A 16,300-nucleotide genomic window follows, 5' to 3' on the forward strand; every position below is an offset into this window, starting at 1 on the left:
TATACTAAGTCCATCGTGGAAATCAGAATAAGTGCACCAGCCCCGAGAAATCTGATTAGCCATTTATAAGAGAAAAATCAGGCACCCCTGAAGCCCAACTCCTCGTAGTTGAATCTTCAACCTAATAGCCAAGTTCAGGTATAAAAACAAATGTGGGATAATTTAATGACAAGAACCAACTGTGAGGTAAGCCACGTGGCATATGTACTTGGGAGGGGTGGGGGGGTGGCTGTGATTTGTTCTCCATTTCAAGGAAATTTGATAAAATGGCTTAGAAAACACACAGAGCACCAGACTACTGACACATCATAAATGGCAGGGTAACAGGATTTAGTTCCTGCTTAAAGTCTCCTTTCGGGCACTTACTGTAGAACAGAAATAAATCCTAGCTCGTACTGCCTGGGCACCTGCCAGGATGTAGTCTCACAGTTCGTCGAGGTAAGCACGGGTAGCAATATTTTTTGTAATTAAATCAAGGTATAAATTGAAGAAACTTGCCCTAAGTCATCAAGTTAGTTAATGACTGAACCCAAATTTGACCCAGTGTCCTCCCCGTCCCAGCACCCACGATCCACCCCCAGCACCCTCCTGCTTGCCTGGATGCTGCCTCCGGGTGAAGGATCAGCACGCAGAAAACCAAACCCGCTCCCCGTCCGATGGGACAATGTCACTCAGCGCCCCACACAGCACCATCTGAACCACGACATTCTGGCTTAACCATCTCTAAGGAAAACTTGCTGTCCTCGTTCTCAAAAATGCTCTTTATTCATTCACATGTATTATTGCATTTAACGTTCCTCTACACCCCAGAGTGGAGGAAGCAGAAAGAGAATGACTCCGCTTTACAGACGAGGAACCTGAGATTCACAATAAAGTGCTTCTTGCAAACTTGCAGTGTGAGTGATCACAAGAGCACAACCCAGTGCTGCTCTCAGCTCTCCAACCTCACCCCTTCTTCTCAAAGACAGCAGGGAGCAGGGAGCGGGGAGAAGCATTCAGCCCATTTGCACATACAGAATACTTAACTTTATGAAAAATATCTTTAGCAACAAAACGAGATAAACTATAGCCAAAAATTCATACTTAGAATGTATAGAAACTATATTTCTATACAATTTTTCACTTTTATTATGTTCAAAATTTTGCTGACTTTATTATATTCCAGGTATCATGGTTATATGTAGGGTAAAAACATCTGGGCAGTTTAGCATTTTGTCTTCATATGCAAACTCAGTCTTAACCACTTCCAAGCACTACTGACACCAGCAGACATCCCACCAGCAATTATTCAATTGGAAAATTTCTTTGAAACAATGTGAGTAAATAATTTTTGCTGCAAGTCTGCATACATTAAAATATAATCATGAAAAACAGGTTGGTCAGCAATGAACAAATCTGCAAGTGATGTTAAAGGTCAGGCCCAATATTAATAACACGGACCACTATCAACATCAATGAAAGACACTTCCAAAGAAGAAATAAATCAAGTGGCCCAAACACCTACATACTATTGTTCCTGTGATTAACTATATGGGTATCCATATTAGAACTGTTAGGATTCTAACAATCTCAGGATTTTTAAAGATTTTATTTTTCTGAGAGAGAGAGCACGTGGGCAGGGGGAGGGGCAGAGGGATAGAAAGAATCCTAAGCAGACCCTGTGCTGAGCAGGGAGCCCAACTCAGGGCTCGATCTCATGACCCTGAGGTCATGACCTGAGCTGAAATCAAGAGTTGGACGCCTAACTGACTGAGCCACCCAGATGTCCCACAATCTCAGGATTTTTAGAAGCAGCACGTGGAGGAAGAAATAAGGTACAAGACCTAAGAAAACTGTCCGTAAGAAAAGGAATAAAGCTCAGATTCCCACTCAGAGAGTGGACAGTACTTCCTCCTGCTCGGGCAGGCCAAATGGAGGACTGGTGAGTGCCTGTGTCACAACTGTTCGAGTCCACGTGTCATCCCACCAAGTGGAGCTTGGGCTCCAGTTGGCAGAACCAATAAACACACACTTGGTTGGGTGACTTGAGCACTCTTTTGATGTGACACCATTCTGGAGAACAGCTAACCCATATATTACTTATCAGTCTTTTTCTCACGTGTACATCCACGTGCACACATACACAGTCTTAGAGATAATCTTGAAAGGAGGGAAAAGAGACAACTCTAACTTCCTGTTCACACAACTCAACAGAAACCCAGAATGCACGGTAGGTATGTGATCTTTCAGAAAGTGTCATCGTCAGCTCTGATTATTTGTTTTTTGAATGGTGACCCTAATGTGCTTTTCCAGTTCCAGTAAGTTTTGGTAAAATTTTTCAGCAGTGTCTTCATCTAGGTCCATCTGGAAAAGAAGCAAAGATAGGGATGAACAGAAAGGAAAAATAAGACAGAAGTCATTTATGTAAAATAAAGGCATTCAACATACATAAGAAAACGAAAAAAAAAAAAAAAAAAAAGAAGAACAGGGCTGGTAGGTCAGGGCTGGGGTTCCTGATTCTGAGATCCTGAGGACATATTAGGTCCAAACTCCAACCCTCAGCAAACCTACTGATGTTGCCTTCGCACAGCAAGACTGGAAGATCTGGTTTTGCTCTCACCCCTAACTCCTGTGTACCAGGCATAAGAGACACTGGCGAACTGAGATATAAGGACAGAAGAGAAAAATCAAAAGTTTTTTTGAAATTAAATGGCCATCCACCTAATGTCCACCTTCTTTCATAAAGAGTCTGAGCTTTAGCGGGTTCACCAGCCTCCGGATTAAAAGCCTACATTGCCAGGCTGCATGGGAACTGCTGGTCCCGAGGGACTCTGCTCTGGCTAATGAGATCGGAGTGGAAGTGGGGGTCCTGCCCACGAGTCTCCTTTGAAGTCATGGGCACCCCTCTCTTTCCCCCGTCTGGAGCCATAAGAATGAGGGTCACACCCCAGGGATGGCAGAGGGGTGACTGAAGGACCTTGAGTGCCTGGCAATTTGGGGAGCTGCCCCACCAGCCGAAGGCAACCTCTCCCCAAAACTGCTTTACATGCGAGAAACCTGAGCTTCCTTCTGGTTTAACCTGCTGTAAGTTCACACCCTTCTGTTTTATGTAGAAAATCTAATTTTAACTGACACATTGTATGTAAAAGCAAACTTTCAGGCCCTGTAAAAAATAAGACAGCATCTCTTTTCAGGTCGACACAGAGCCTAAACTTCCAAAAAAAAAAGCTCTTTCTTCACAAAGCTGAAAGGCTGAAAATTAAAGAAAACTTTTTAACATTTTGGAACTAACACTTACATTCGTTATAAATCTCGTCAGAGTTTTTCCATATTGGAACTGGAAGAGGCATTAGAGGTCTCATTCAACCTCACCTTTGAACAGAGGAGAAAGCTGACTTCCTCAAATTAATCAACGTTTTTAAAACACTTTCTTCAATGCATTTCCATAAAATTCTAATACAATATTTTGATTTAGAGAATGACGCATTTTCTCCCTATTGATAAACAAATCATTCCCTCGAGATTAATCGACAGTATGTTCACACTCTGAGGGCCTTTTTAAAAGGAAGCTTATTAATTACAATAGAGTTCCCAAGGTGTGTTCTCTGGAATATTAAGTACTACATAAAATGTGAAGGAAAAAAAAAAGTCATATAGTCAAGAAAAAGTTAGAAATGGCAGGATGACAGACTGCATGCGCGTACGTACACACACACACACACACACACACACACACACACACACACACGTGAACTGTGGCAACTTCTCAGAGCCTTCCCTGGGTGAACATGCTTTGTGGAAGTCTCTGAAAATGGGGAATAAAATATGAAGCATTTCACAAACTTACTTGGCTGACAAACAGCTTTTCGCAAATCTTCTCAAGGAACCAGAATCCCACAGAACATATTTTGGAAAACACTGGAGGTTCACAGGTTCATTTTTAGTAAAGAGACACCATGGGAAGCAAGAGAATGGTTCCCCTTAGACCTCAAGCTACTGACACAGACAAGATCACTGCCAATTATTTGACATCTCTGAGAAAAATTATTTGTCTCAATCTAATTTTATTTTATGCCAATGCCTCCCACATAAACTAGGCAGTGGAAAACAGGAGGTTGCAATAAACCTTACTCATGACAAAAATACAAGAAAAATAGCTTTGTAAGTTCAAAATAAATCTTCTCATTTTCCTATACACAATTCCATGCTGGCTTCTTTTTAGAAGATGATACAGACTCTAAAAACCGCGGCACCAGGGGCTCTTCTTTCCATACTTCATCCCCTGCCTCCTGAAAATACTGATCAGCTGAAGCTAATAATTGTCACAAGCAGAACTGAACATTCAAAGGGAGGTGACCGTCACTCCCATGTCATCCACCTGGCAACACGTTTCTTGAGCCCCCACCATGTGCGACGCAACATGCTAGGGAAGGGGGTACAATCCTCCCCCTCACAGAGCTTCTATTCGGACAGAGGAGTCTGATGTTGAGTGAGTCCTACACAGAAGAGGTATGAGAGGTCAAGAAAGCCTACGAGGGGGGCGCCTGGGTGGTACAGCGGTTAAGCGTCTGCCTTCGGCTCAGGGCGTGATCCCGGCGTTATGGGCTCGAGCCCCACATCAGGCTCCTCTGCTATGAGCCTGCTTCTTCCTCTCCCACTCCCCCTGCTTGTGTTCCCTCTCTCACTGGCTGTCTCTCTCTCTCTGTCAAATAAATAAATAAAATCTTTAAAAAAAAAAGAAAAAGAAAAAGAAAGCCTACGAGGAAAGCACCTGACCTGGTCTGATGGGTCACGGAAAGCGGTGGTACAAGATGACGTCCTAAGCACAAGCAGAAATCAATCCGTTGAAAGAAGAAGGGTAGGAGCCATTCAGGTGGACAGAAGAAGACGCGCGAGGCTCAGAGGCAGGAGAGAGCAGACGGGAATGAAAACAGGCCAGTGTGATGCCGGCGACCAGAGAGGAGAAACCGGAGGGAAGCAGGGGAGCCGGGCGCCAGTTCAGCCGCCGAGCAGCAAACGGCCTCCCGGAGACACTGTACACACGCTTACCTTGTGGGTCGTTACGTAATTGCTTCCAAAGCCGGTGGTGGCACTCAGATATTTGGTCAGAGGATTGAGAGACTCGGGCTGTTGGTGGAAGAGCCATACCTGGAAAGGAAGAGGATGCCAGTGACGTTTGCTTCTTCAGCCCAAGAACAGTGAGGCTGGTGCGGATCTATAATCAGCACCTGACCGAGCTCTAAACAAACCCCAAAAACTCTCCTGAATATCACCAGCTAACGGTGATGTCTTCCTGAACCACTAGGGCAACCTGCTTAATAGTATCCTTTGAAAATGTATTTAAAGCAAAAAACCCTCATATTATAGCTGCAATATTTCATTTTCTCAAGAGATAAGCATGACCATGCACACTGTTCAGAGGATGTCCATGGTAAAAGGTGAGTCTCCCTACCTTGGCGATATTCCAGCCACCTAGCTGTCCTCTCTGGAAGCAAGCACTCTTACTAGGATTGTATATATTCTTCCAAAGAAAATCTATTTGCTTAAAAACACGTATAGCCGCTTGTCTTACTCAAATGGAAGCAAAATATACATACTATTCCATACTTTGCCATTTTCACTTGAACGAAAGGCCCTTCGAGATATGTCCAAATCAGCAAATAGAGAGCTGTTTCATTCATTTCTAAAGAAGCCCAGGATTCCACCTTATGGGTGGACCATCATTTATGCAATCAATTTCCAAACGATGGACATACACGTTGTTTCCAGTCTTTGCAGTTAGAACCCACACTGCGGGGCGCCTGGGTGGCACAGCGGTTAGGCGTCTGCCTTCGGCTCAGGGCGTGATCCCGGCGTTATGGGATCGAGCCCCACGTCAGGCTCCTCCGCTATGAGCCTGCTTCTTCCTCTCCCACTCCTCCTGCTTGTGTACCCTCTCTCGCTGGCTGTCTCTGTCAACTAAATAAATAAAATCTTTAAAAAAAAAAAAAAAAAAAAAAAGAACCCACACTGCAGTGAATGATGAATACATCACCTCGGCTGAATCTGAGTACATCTATAAGATAAATACCAAAGATGGAATTGCTGGGTCGAGGGGCCGGGTGTGTGATATCTTGAATGATCTTGCTTGATAACAGTCCTGGACACAGGCTACATCAGTCTACCCTCCCCCTCCCAGTGCGAGAGAGCGTTTGCTCCCGACGGCCCTGCCGGGATAGTGCAGTACTGGACTTTCTTATCTCTGCTCATCGGAGCCGGAAAATATTCTTTCGTTACAGTTTTGATTTCCATGTCTCTTGGCGTGAGTAAGGCTGAACGCCTTTTCATGTGATTAAGACAATTTAAAGACTCTCTGTTCATACCTTTTGCCCACTGTTCCAACAGGTTCTCTTGAGTTGCTGAAGCTCCTTAACTAGTAGGAAAATCAACCCTTTCCTGTGATACGAGTGGCAGCTACTTTTCTTCCACATCATGGTTAGTCTTTGGAGTGTATTTACAGTGAGGATTTTGGTTACACAAAATTTGATTACTTTCATGTAATCAATGTTCATGGGCGCCTGGGTGGCTCAGTCGGTTAAGCATCTGCCTTCAGCTCAGGTCATGATCCCAGGGTCCTGGGATCAAGTCCCGCGACAGGCTCCCTGCTCAGTGGGGAGTCTCCTTCTCCCTCTCCCTCTGCCCCCACCCGCACCGCTGCTTGTGCTCCCTCTTTCTCAAATACATAAAATCTTTAAAAAAAAAGTTCAATCTTTTTTCTTGCAGTTCCTGGGAGTAGCTAAGCCCCCTCACTCTTATACCATTTAAACAGGTCTCCATATTTCCTTCTAGTTATTGTATATTTCAACTTTTATGTATAAATCTTTTAATTTATCTAGAATTTTATTTGGGTGTGAGGTATGAAGAAAAGATCCTATTCTCTTTTTCAGCAACATTTGCTGAATAACCCCTCTCCCCCACTAATTTGGAATGCCATAACTATCACGTGCTAGAGCCCTGTATGCTGAAGGCCTGTCCCGAACTTTCTGTTCTACTCCACTGATCAGTCAAGTCACACGCCTGCACTATACTCTTTTCATTAAGATAGTTTTCTTTAAAATCTTAAATGCTGAAATACACAAAATCCTATACGGTAAGCCTGTATGTCCCTAATTCCTGTTTTACAGATAATAAAGGGCTTAAACAAGTGAAAAAATGTACCCCGGGCTTTATAGCCAGAAACTGGAGAAGTAGGTTTTGAACAGAACCAGTAGAACTCTAGAGCCCACACTCTGACCCACGTCAGCTGAGCCCATGTAAGGACCTGAAATTCACCCGAGGATCTCAGACATTCTTACCACACATGCATTAGGCCCAAACCCTCACCCATCCGTATCTACCAGCATCTACAACCATTACCAAGAGACAATCGGAGGCATCCATCCACATTTTAGGAAATTACAGCAGGGTCGCAAATTTTTAAACCTGTGATGTGGGTCATACTGTCATATCCAGGTCTAGCTCATCCTTCAGAGCCCAGATCAAGCCCTACTTAGTGAGCAAAGCCTGCTCCCCCCAGCCCAGCGTCCAGTGAGCCTCCTTTCTGATCAGTCCGACCACTCACCACCTGATGACAAAATGTCTTATTTTCTTGCCTATCTTCTACATTCATTTTTTTTTTTTTTAACGAAACATGACCCTAAGCGCCTTAGTAACTGGAGATTTTGTCTTCTAACTATTCCTCCCACCACCGATACTCAATACATACTTTACTGCCACACTTGATTTTCAGTACCTGATTTGTTAGAAAGCGTAATCTCTAAAGGACCACAAACGATTTCTAATGCTTTGGCAAATATATGAAGGACTAATTAAAACTGTTTTAAAAGCACTTGCTTTGAAAATCAATTTGTGTTCCTACAACAAATGCATGTATTTCTGCAGTGTTTACCAAAACAAGAACGCCAACCACTTCCCTCAATGTTTTCCTTAGTTCATTTCAGTTCAGCCAAGAGTTAAGAATCTACTAAGTAGAAGCACGACAGGGACAGAGGACAAATAAGCTTCATCTCGTGGGACAATTCTGATCCATTAGCAGAAGGTGCCTTTGGGGCCTTGGGTTGATGAATCACCAGAGACATCGTTTGCGTAATTAGTATGTCTGCCTTTGATGAGGAAACACACGTAATCCATTTGCCGTGTGTGATTTAAGGAAATGCATGGCCTTTCTAATAAAGTAACAACTTGATTCTCTGATATTTAAACAGAGGAAAGAGAATCGTCATATAAGGAAAAGGAGCTGGACCATGTCACCTGTACTCTTGGCCTGCAAGGCGCACCTTCTCCATGGGGACCGTTGGCCTGGCTACCATCTTGCTCTGCCTGCCCCTGCAGTATTCCGCTGCTCTGCCTCAAGCTGCTGTGCATCCTGCTTCTGCAGAAATGCTGTCCATATGACATGGTATTCAGCGCTACGGCAGGTACCACACTTCTAAATTTCACTCTTCATACTTTGTCCTCAGGCTCATGGTCCCCCTCAGTTCAAAACAGGACCTTGATTATTCACAGAGCTTATATTTTCTGTTAAGATTGTTTCCACTCCCCAAGAACTTTAATTTACATCCGCTAAGCAACCATACAAGCAACTGCAACTCCAGCAACGTACCAGGGCTTCTGTTCCGTTGTACGGTGTCAAAGTGAAAGCATTTGCAAAAAAGCGAAGCTGAGGAAAAGAAAAGAACTGTCATTTTGTGGCAGTTTAGAACAGAGTCACAAAAGCATTATTCATTTATATATTTAAAAAGATAATCTGCATTTCTCATCATAGGACATTTTTTAAGTACCGAAAACTAAAGAAGTCTAGAAAAGAAATATCACTTAATCTCTGTGACTCTGAGCCAACCACTTTTAACATGGAGGCATAATTCCTTCTCATCTTTTTCCTCTACCTGCCATAATGGAGGGATAATTTTTTCCAGAGCTCAGCAAGAGAAACCTTTCCTATAACTCTGGTCCTGCAAGACGCTCAAAACACAAAACAAAAGAAACAAGCAAAAACATGGTTCCGTGGTCATACAATGCACAACCATCCCCTTCTTGGGAACTTTTAATGCATATGACCACATTGAGAGCTCGAAGAAATCCAGTTTAATATCACTTAACACAGGTTCTCAAAATGACATCATCCTAGAACTCTTGGGAGCTATGGTGCATGACCAAAGACACAGGCCCGGACAGAGAAGCGGACATGCAGCTGGTGAGGCCGTGGGGATAGCAGGTTGTAGGAAGCAGAGGTTACACACTGAGGAACTTCAAAAACCTCAAATGAAATGAAACTCTGCCACCTTCTGGTTCAACTCCTTAAATCAGTTCTCAACCCTTCAACACATCTTTTTGGTCCCGGGTCGAAGAGCTGAAGTAAACCACGAACAGAAGAGTTCATCACTCACCAGCCATATGATGGGCATCAGCAGTGTCCACACAAAGGGAGGGAGAATGCCACACGTCATATTGGTCACCATTGTCCCTGGACACACCACGCTGGAATACAGACCCTGGGAGCACAGGGAGGAGCCGTAATAAGATTCAAATTCAGCCCATCCACATGCTTGTGAATAAGGGAGATTCGCGAATGAGCCAGGAAGCCGGGCAGGAAGGCTTCCTGTTCTGAGCTGCCGCTGAGGCGGCAAACCATTTCAGTGAAAGAATCATGTCCGGAGGACTCAGCAGGAGACCACTCAGGATGCAAAGATGAGTAAGACAAGGTCTCTGTTCTCCAGAAACTCACAGAACAAAGAATAAGCCAGCCTGCAGCTGAAAGAGAAAAGCAGGATCTGGTTACTGGAGTTTGTCCGGTATTGGCTTAATTGAAGATTGGTTTATCGATCACAATAAGCACTTCAGATAAAAAAGACATCTACAATACAGTCTCTGCCTTCAAGAAGTTTCTGGTCTAGCAGAGAACAGTCAAACCTAAAGTTTGTGTCGGTTCGCCTGCAGGTACACGCTCGTGGCTTGAGGTGGGAGCTCCCCTAATGAGAGGAGTATGAACCCTCCACCCGAAGAGCTCTACATCAGGTCCTTGGCCTGGGACCTGTCACTTCTGAAAGATCTGCCCTTGAAAGAGAGCCCAAATTAGCACAGAGCATGTGATACCAGGAAGGGCCCTGTGTGGGCTTTACTAATCCTTGGAGCACTGGGATTGGTTTTACAAGTTGATTTAATTCAATTTTTACTACATTTTACCTTATGTAGCTATTGACCATTTTAACTCTAATTTTTACTACTTTTCATTTTATTTTTTCTTTTAAATGAAACCAGGAAGCACCAGTGTAACACAAACAGTTCAGCAGGCAGAAAGCACCCCAGGCAAGAGAACCTGGGGGAGTTTCCTCCTCTATTCGGCGCTGCAGAGGCTCCGTGGTACCTGACAGATTATCCAAGCCCTGGGGGTTGCCTTGATTTACCAAAGGTCCTCTGAAAAGAGTTAAGAGCCTGGACTCATAATGAACTAAAATTTCTCCCCAAGAAAATCACACACTTTCCCCCAGCAATAGCTAAGGAAGGGTTCTTATTCCGGGAGCTAGCTAGGAACAGTTAGGGACTCTTCATTCCTGAGTAAAGACATCTGAACTGAAATCCAGGGCCTCTGATACCTGGGATGTTCGGATGTCCATAAATTCTAGCTCTTGAAGAGAGACAGCATGGTGAACGAACCCCCATGTACCTAAAAGGTCAGGGGTTAATTATCTCTGCCCCAAAACTTTTACACACACCAACTGTCAATCTTATTCACGTCTTCTCTTGTCCTCACAGCAATCCTGCTCAAGAAAGGGTACTGCCATCTTCTAAATGACAACAGCTCATAGAAGCCAACCCCATTACTAGGAAGTCAGTAGTAGCTGGGAAACAACATCTCAGCCATCCCCGTGTCACCGAGCCAGGCCTCACTCGCTGCCATACCCACGTCGCCGAGCCAGGCCTCACCCGCCGCCATCCCCGCGTCGCCGACAGGCCTCACCCGCCGCCATCCCCGCGTCGCCCGGCCAGGTCTCACCCGCCGCCATCCCCGCGTCACCCGGCCAGGTCTCACCTGCCGCCATCCCCGCGTCGCCCGGCCAGTCCTCACCCGCCGCCATCCCCGCGTCGCCAAGCCAGGCCTCACCCGCCGCCATCCCCGCGTCGCCCGGCCAGGCCTCACCCGCCGCCATCCCCACGTCGCCAAGCCAGGCCTCACCCGCCGCCATCCCCGCGTCACCAAGCCAGGCCTCACCCGCGGGTTGAAGTTCCGGTTCAGGGCCACACTCAGCAGGTCAACTGCGTATTTGGAGGAGCTGTAGGGCTCCTGGCCGCTGCTGTGCTGGATGTCCTCAAGGTGGAAATTAGATTTCCTTGCATTGCGAGAAGATGTCCAGATGAGCTGGGAAGGACTGTCGCTGTGACACAGGAGAGGCTCCAGTTCCCGAATCTGAATGAGATGAGAAGGGAACAAAGAAAGGATCAACATCTACTGGAGGAGTGCAGGATAACAGCTATGAAGCCGCTGCAAACATATCCTGGAGCTGAACAGGAATGCTGTTGCTGGAGGGGCTTCTCCGGACATGCGAGAGAGGCGCTAGAATGACACATGCGGAGACCAGTTAGCGTCAGAGACCTCAGTATGAACCGATGTCTAGCTTCATAAAGATACAGGTGGCTACATATAAAAATACTAATAGGTACTTACACATACACGTATATAGGCACATACACTTACATGTATCTCTCTACACTCTGTGAGCCTGAAGCTACCGATCCATCAGCAGCAACAGGCACCCAGATCTTGGTTTCTAATACCATCGTCCAATAAGAGGAACCAGATCTTGGGCACCTGGGTGGCTCAGTCGGTGAAGCATCCGACCCTTGATTTAGGCTCAGGTCATGATCTCAGGGTTCTGGGATGGAGCCCTGGGTCGGGTTCTATGCTCAGCGGCAAGTTGGCTTAAGGATTCTCTCCCCCTGTTCCCCACCTGTTCAAACCTGTTCAAGCTCTCTCTCTCTGTCTCTCTCTAAAATAAATAAAAAATCTTAAAAAAAAAAAAAGTGGAACCAGATCTCCTTAGGGAAATGGCTGATTCTAGGACTGGGGCAGGAAATATATCTGATGAGCGTGAACCACCTGGTAGTGCCAGAAAAACAAGCTCAAAACAAAACCATACCGATGAGGCTGTATCAGAGATATGCAGGATCCAACACAGAGAGCCCCCAGTGCCCCAAACGGAAATAATTTGGGCAAGAAAATAAAGTAGTATTTCTAACTCAAAGTAGAAAATACATACCCACAAGCACACGGGACTATAATAAGTGATTTTTGCAGCATTACTGAGGTATACTTGACCAAGAAATGACTGAGTAAAGCATTAGATGGAGAACAGACAAATCTCTCTTGCAGAAAAATTCCAAATAATTTATGTAGCTAATCACCCCTTTGGGGCATCAAACACAATCCCTTAAGTGTGTGCTACACGTGGTAACTCTCTTTCAAAGAGTACAATCTGGAAAGGGAGAGAAAAACAAAAAGAGACTTTACAATGAAAAACCCGACAAACACTACCTTGAGCCGGGTGATCAAAGGGAATGTCAATGCTGACAAGTGACAGTGACGGCTCATACCCGTGATGTGATGTGACAAGAACGGTCTTCACCTCTGTGGTCCTCCTCCTGCAAACACGTTACTCAAGTCTAACCATGAGAAACACTTCAGACAAATCCCAGCTGAGGACAAATACCTCAGCAGGAATCCTCAAAACTGTGAAGATCATGAAAAACAAGGGAGTCTGAGAAACTGTCCCAGCCAAGGGAAGCCTAAGAATAGAGCTACTAAATGTACGGCGGTATCCAAGAAGGAGTCCTAGAACTGACAGAGGACATTAGGCAAAATGGAAGAAATCTGAATAAAGTATGGACTTGCAATAATAATAAGGTATCAGTACTGGTTCTCAGACTGAGACAAATAGCAGTAGAGAAAACTGGGGCAGGAGGGAATACAGGAACTCTCTGTACTAGCTTCTCAGTAATTCTGTAAATCTAAAACTATTCTAAAACAAAAACTGTGTTAAGGAAAAATCTCAGAAAGTTTCCAGATGCGCTCCACCATCTGCAATGAACAAGTAAGTCAAATGCAATCAAGATAACTCACAAACATGAGATTAAATCAGTTAACTGGTTCCCGGACTGTAATACTACACCGTGCTTGGAACTTCACAGAAATTACCTCTACTCTTTTAACAACCCTAAAAGTTTGGTCACGTTCCATATAATCAAACTGGGGATGGATGATCCATTTATACGATGCATTTACACTTGAACCTAGAATCCAAGTCTGTGTTCCGTAAGAAGTGGAAAGAGTCTTAAGCCTACTCTGAAGAGAGTGGGAAGCATTCGAAGCCCTCTGATGATTTTACTTGATAAATCAATCCCAAAACCCCGGCTGATATGCCTCCCTATATAAGGAGACACAAGGATAGGTCATGTCATCAGGACACCTGTGATCATCGTGCCCATGGCCATGACTCTCCTCTGCCACTCCCCCAACCCAGGTGACCCAAATACCTGATCTCCTGAACAAATTAATTTTTAAACACTACATTTATCAAAAATTTAACAGACTAGTAATAATTATCTTCTAACATTACCAATTAATTTAATAATTCAGAAGAAGGCAAAGAACGAGTATTATAAAAAGATAAAGGAAATGTGAGATAATGGATCTGTGTAAAAGTATAAAGACCAGACAAGAATTCAATCCCATTCTGACTTTATATTTTAATTAACTTTTGTCATTGAAAACTTGACACCACATCGCATGAAATAAATAGCACTAAGGCTTATAGAATGAAACATGAAGCTCCCTGTCATCCCCGATATCCTGGCATCCCAATTCATCAAGGCAACCAGGGCTCCCAGTTTCATCCGTATCATTCTAGAAATATTATATATATTTATATACACTACGGAAAGACAGACCTTCTGTTTCTACAAATGAAATCACACTATACATACAGCACCCTACTATTTCTTCTTCATAATAAAATACGAGAGGCTGTCCCACATAAGTGCAAAACTTTGATCTCATTTCTTTTAGTGGGTCCATAATATCCCAACCCTTGCGTACATCTTCAGTTACTGTAAGTACAGGAGAGCGCTCAAAGCGCTCCAATGTTAAGGGAAACGAGGCTGAAGGTGAAGAAGAGTGGCGGTGAATAGAGAGGCGTCAGAAATACAGGCTCTGTGCTCTCCTCCAACACCGAGGAATGACAGGCCACCAGCGACACAGTCGGGCACCACTTAATCTAGACAGTAGAGCTGTCCTATGGGATTATGCCCCAGCAAGACACAGAACAGGCGAGACAAGCTACACACCTCTTGCTGACATTTATATGTGTGCCTGGAACTATAATACACGTATAGATGCCGAAAAATCAGAAATCAAGATAATAAGAGCCTAATTATGGATTCTTCTTCAACCGTGACTTCCCCACCCCCCATCCTATCAGGCGCCAAGCCCAGTTTCAAAGACCGTTCAGAACAGGACCGGTACCCTTCCTCACAGTTTTGTGCATCGTTTCTGAAGGCACCTGTGTGTTTCTTTCTCCCTTTGTCTCCACTCTCTAGAGTTGACGTCAAAAGAAAAAAAAAATGTATCAATAGAATGCTTTAGGGGAGCAATGTTTTCATAGAGCCCAGTGATCACCCTATTTAAATACTCAAGGATTTCATGCTAGCCATAAACTGATGAGCTTAACAGGCCTGGGACGCGTCCACGCCAGCCTTTAGGACCACAGCACTACTGTGAGCTTCTTGAGCTTGAAGTCTTTTTACCAGAATAAAGTGGCCAAAGACGTTGGTTTCAAACACTTCCTGGAGCCCATCGGCAGTGACTTTATCTTCCTGGGTCAGCAGTCCTTCAGCGGTGGAGAACATATGAATCACTTTTCTGAAACAGAAGACAACTGCATGCCTTTTAAAAGCTTCTTTAACTGAAGATACGGAAAAACACTCCCTGCTGCCCTCCCCTGCCCCCAAACTACATTTTCCTTGATCCTATAATATCAAGAATAAAAATACCTATTTCTCAGACTGCGTTATTGTACGTATATAAGTAAGATGCAAAAATGCTTCCTTTCCCCCAATTCAGAGAAGTGTTTACATTATAACTCCTACTACAGATAGGACCCTGACTCAAAAATCTACTGCTAAAACTCTTTTCACTTTTTTTCCACATCAGGTTGCAGGTGAACTTCTCTGGGGAAATAACAGCCACGCCAAGGAGAAAAAGTCTTCCTGCACAAACTGATGGTTAACTGCCCAAGTCACACAGGATGGTTTTTTACTGGCAATTCTTACAGCACCAAGCACATTAACACGGTGATTAGCTGTGAGACAAATTTAGTCGGTGACGACGTGTGTGTGTGTGTGTGTGTGTGTGTGTGTGTGTGTGTGTATGTGTGTGCGCATGCGCCCAAAAAGGGGAGTAAAACAAAAGTAGCGAAGTAGGAAGAGTGCGAATATCTACTTATAAGTAGACTAAGTCACAAAATAAGATTTATTTCTCACTGTAGGTTGTGGTCAAACATTTTTGGGAGCCCTTGTGCTCCTGTGTGTTGAGAATCTCCCAGGGAGACCTTTGGTTCTGCGCATTTCCCCCGCCTACAGGGCAGAGCATCCGCCACAGAGCTGGGAGGTGATTCCAAAGCAGCCTTCGTGGGTTCTGACAACTCGGACAATCTCACTGACAAATCTGCCCAATTCTGAAATGTTCTTGCTACTAGACGCATCCCGGCAGAGCAAACATGGACCTTCCGAAGCATCTAGCCACTTGGAATGTCCTGGAGACCTAGAGCACCCTAGGACCCAGGACCTGCAGCAGGACCCACACTTCCCGTCTTTACTCTTCTCAGCCGCCCCAGGCCCCTAACTGAATCTCCCGAGGGCAAAACCTGACTCCTTCCACTCAGTTCATCTAGAAAATGGACATTACCTTGAAAAGAGGCCAGAGAAAAGTGCTCTGATATTCAGCCGTGGATTGGGCATGATCCCAGCATTCAGATAGACGTAGTCTAATCTCTGAAACCTGTGAGGAAAACACCAAGACAAGACTGTTCATCTTCTCCAGAGCAACTGGAATAAAGGAAGCCTACGAAGGGCAAAAACGCTTTCCAAAGGGGACGCATGACGACACATCAGGGTTACACCACTTCTTTCTCAACACTGTTTCTTCAGTCACAATAAATATTTGAGTATTCTTTTTTTGACAGTGACTTCAAACAGAATTTGGGGCGCTATAATGGGCTTTGAAGTTAAATCT

The 16,300-nt window shown here is 44.6% G+C and overlaps 1 protein-coding gene across 6 annotated transcripts in view; it reads right to left on the bottom strand.

The window, feature by feature from the left end:
- The window catches only part of HSD17B7 (hydroxysteroid 17-beta dehydrogenase 7), a 40,560-nt gene that overhangs the window by 17,094 nt on the left and 7,166 nt on the right, over positions 1–16,300 (bottom strand). For 2 of the 6 annotated variants that reach the window (XR_004627397.1, XM_011226050.3), the window contains exons 3-8: positions 15,974–16,066; positions 14,815–14,929; positions 11,228–11,422; positions 9,405–9,509; positions 8,621–8,677; positions 5,029–5,127 (exon numbers count right to left, since the gene is read on the bottom strand). Coding sequence is in view for 3 of the 6 variants with exons in the window: in XM_011226050.3 (XP_011224352.1) it covers positions 5,029–5,127; positions 8,621–8,677; positions 9,405–9,509; positions 11,228–11,422; positions 14,815–14,929; positions 15,974–16,066 (664 nt within the window). In the remaining 3 variants the exon portion in view is untranslated. The other 4 variants (XR_004627396.1, XM_002920098.4, XM_034667230.1 and 1 more) reach the window with 4 other exon arrangements.

Source organism: Ailuropoda melanoleuca, chromosome 8 (assembly GCF_002007445.2).
Source record: "Ailuropoda melanoleuca isolate Jingjing chromosome 8, ASM200744v2, whole genome shotgun sequence".
NCBI lineage: Eukaryota > Metazoa > Chordata > Mammalia > Carnivora > Ursidae > Ailuropoda > Ailuropoda melanoleuca.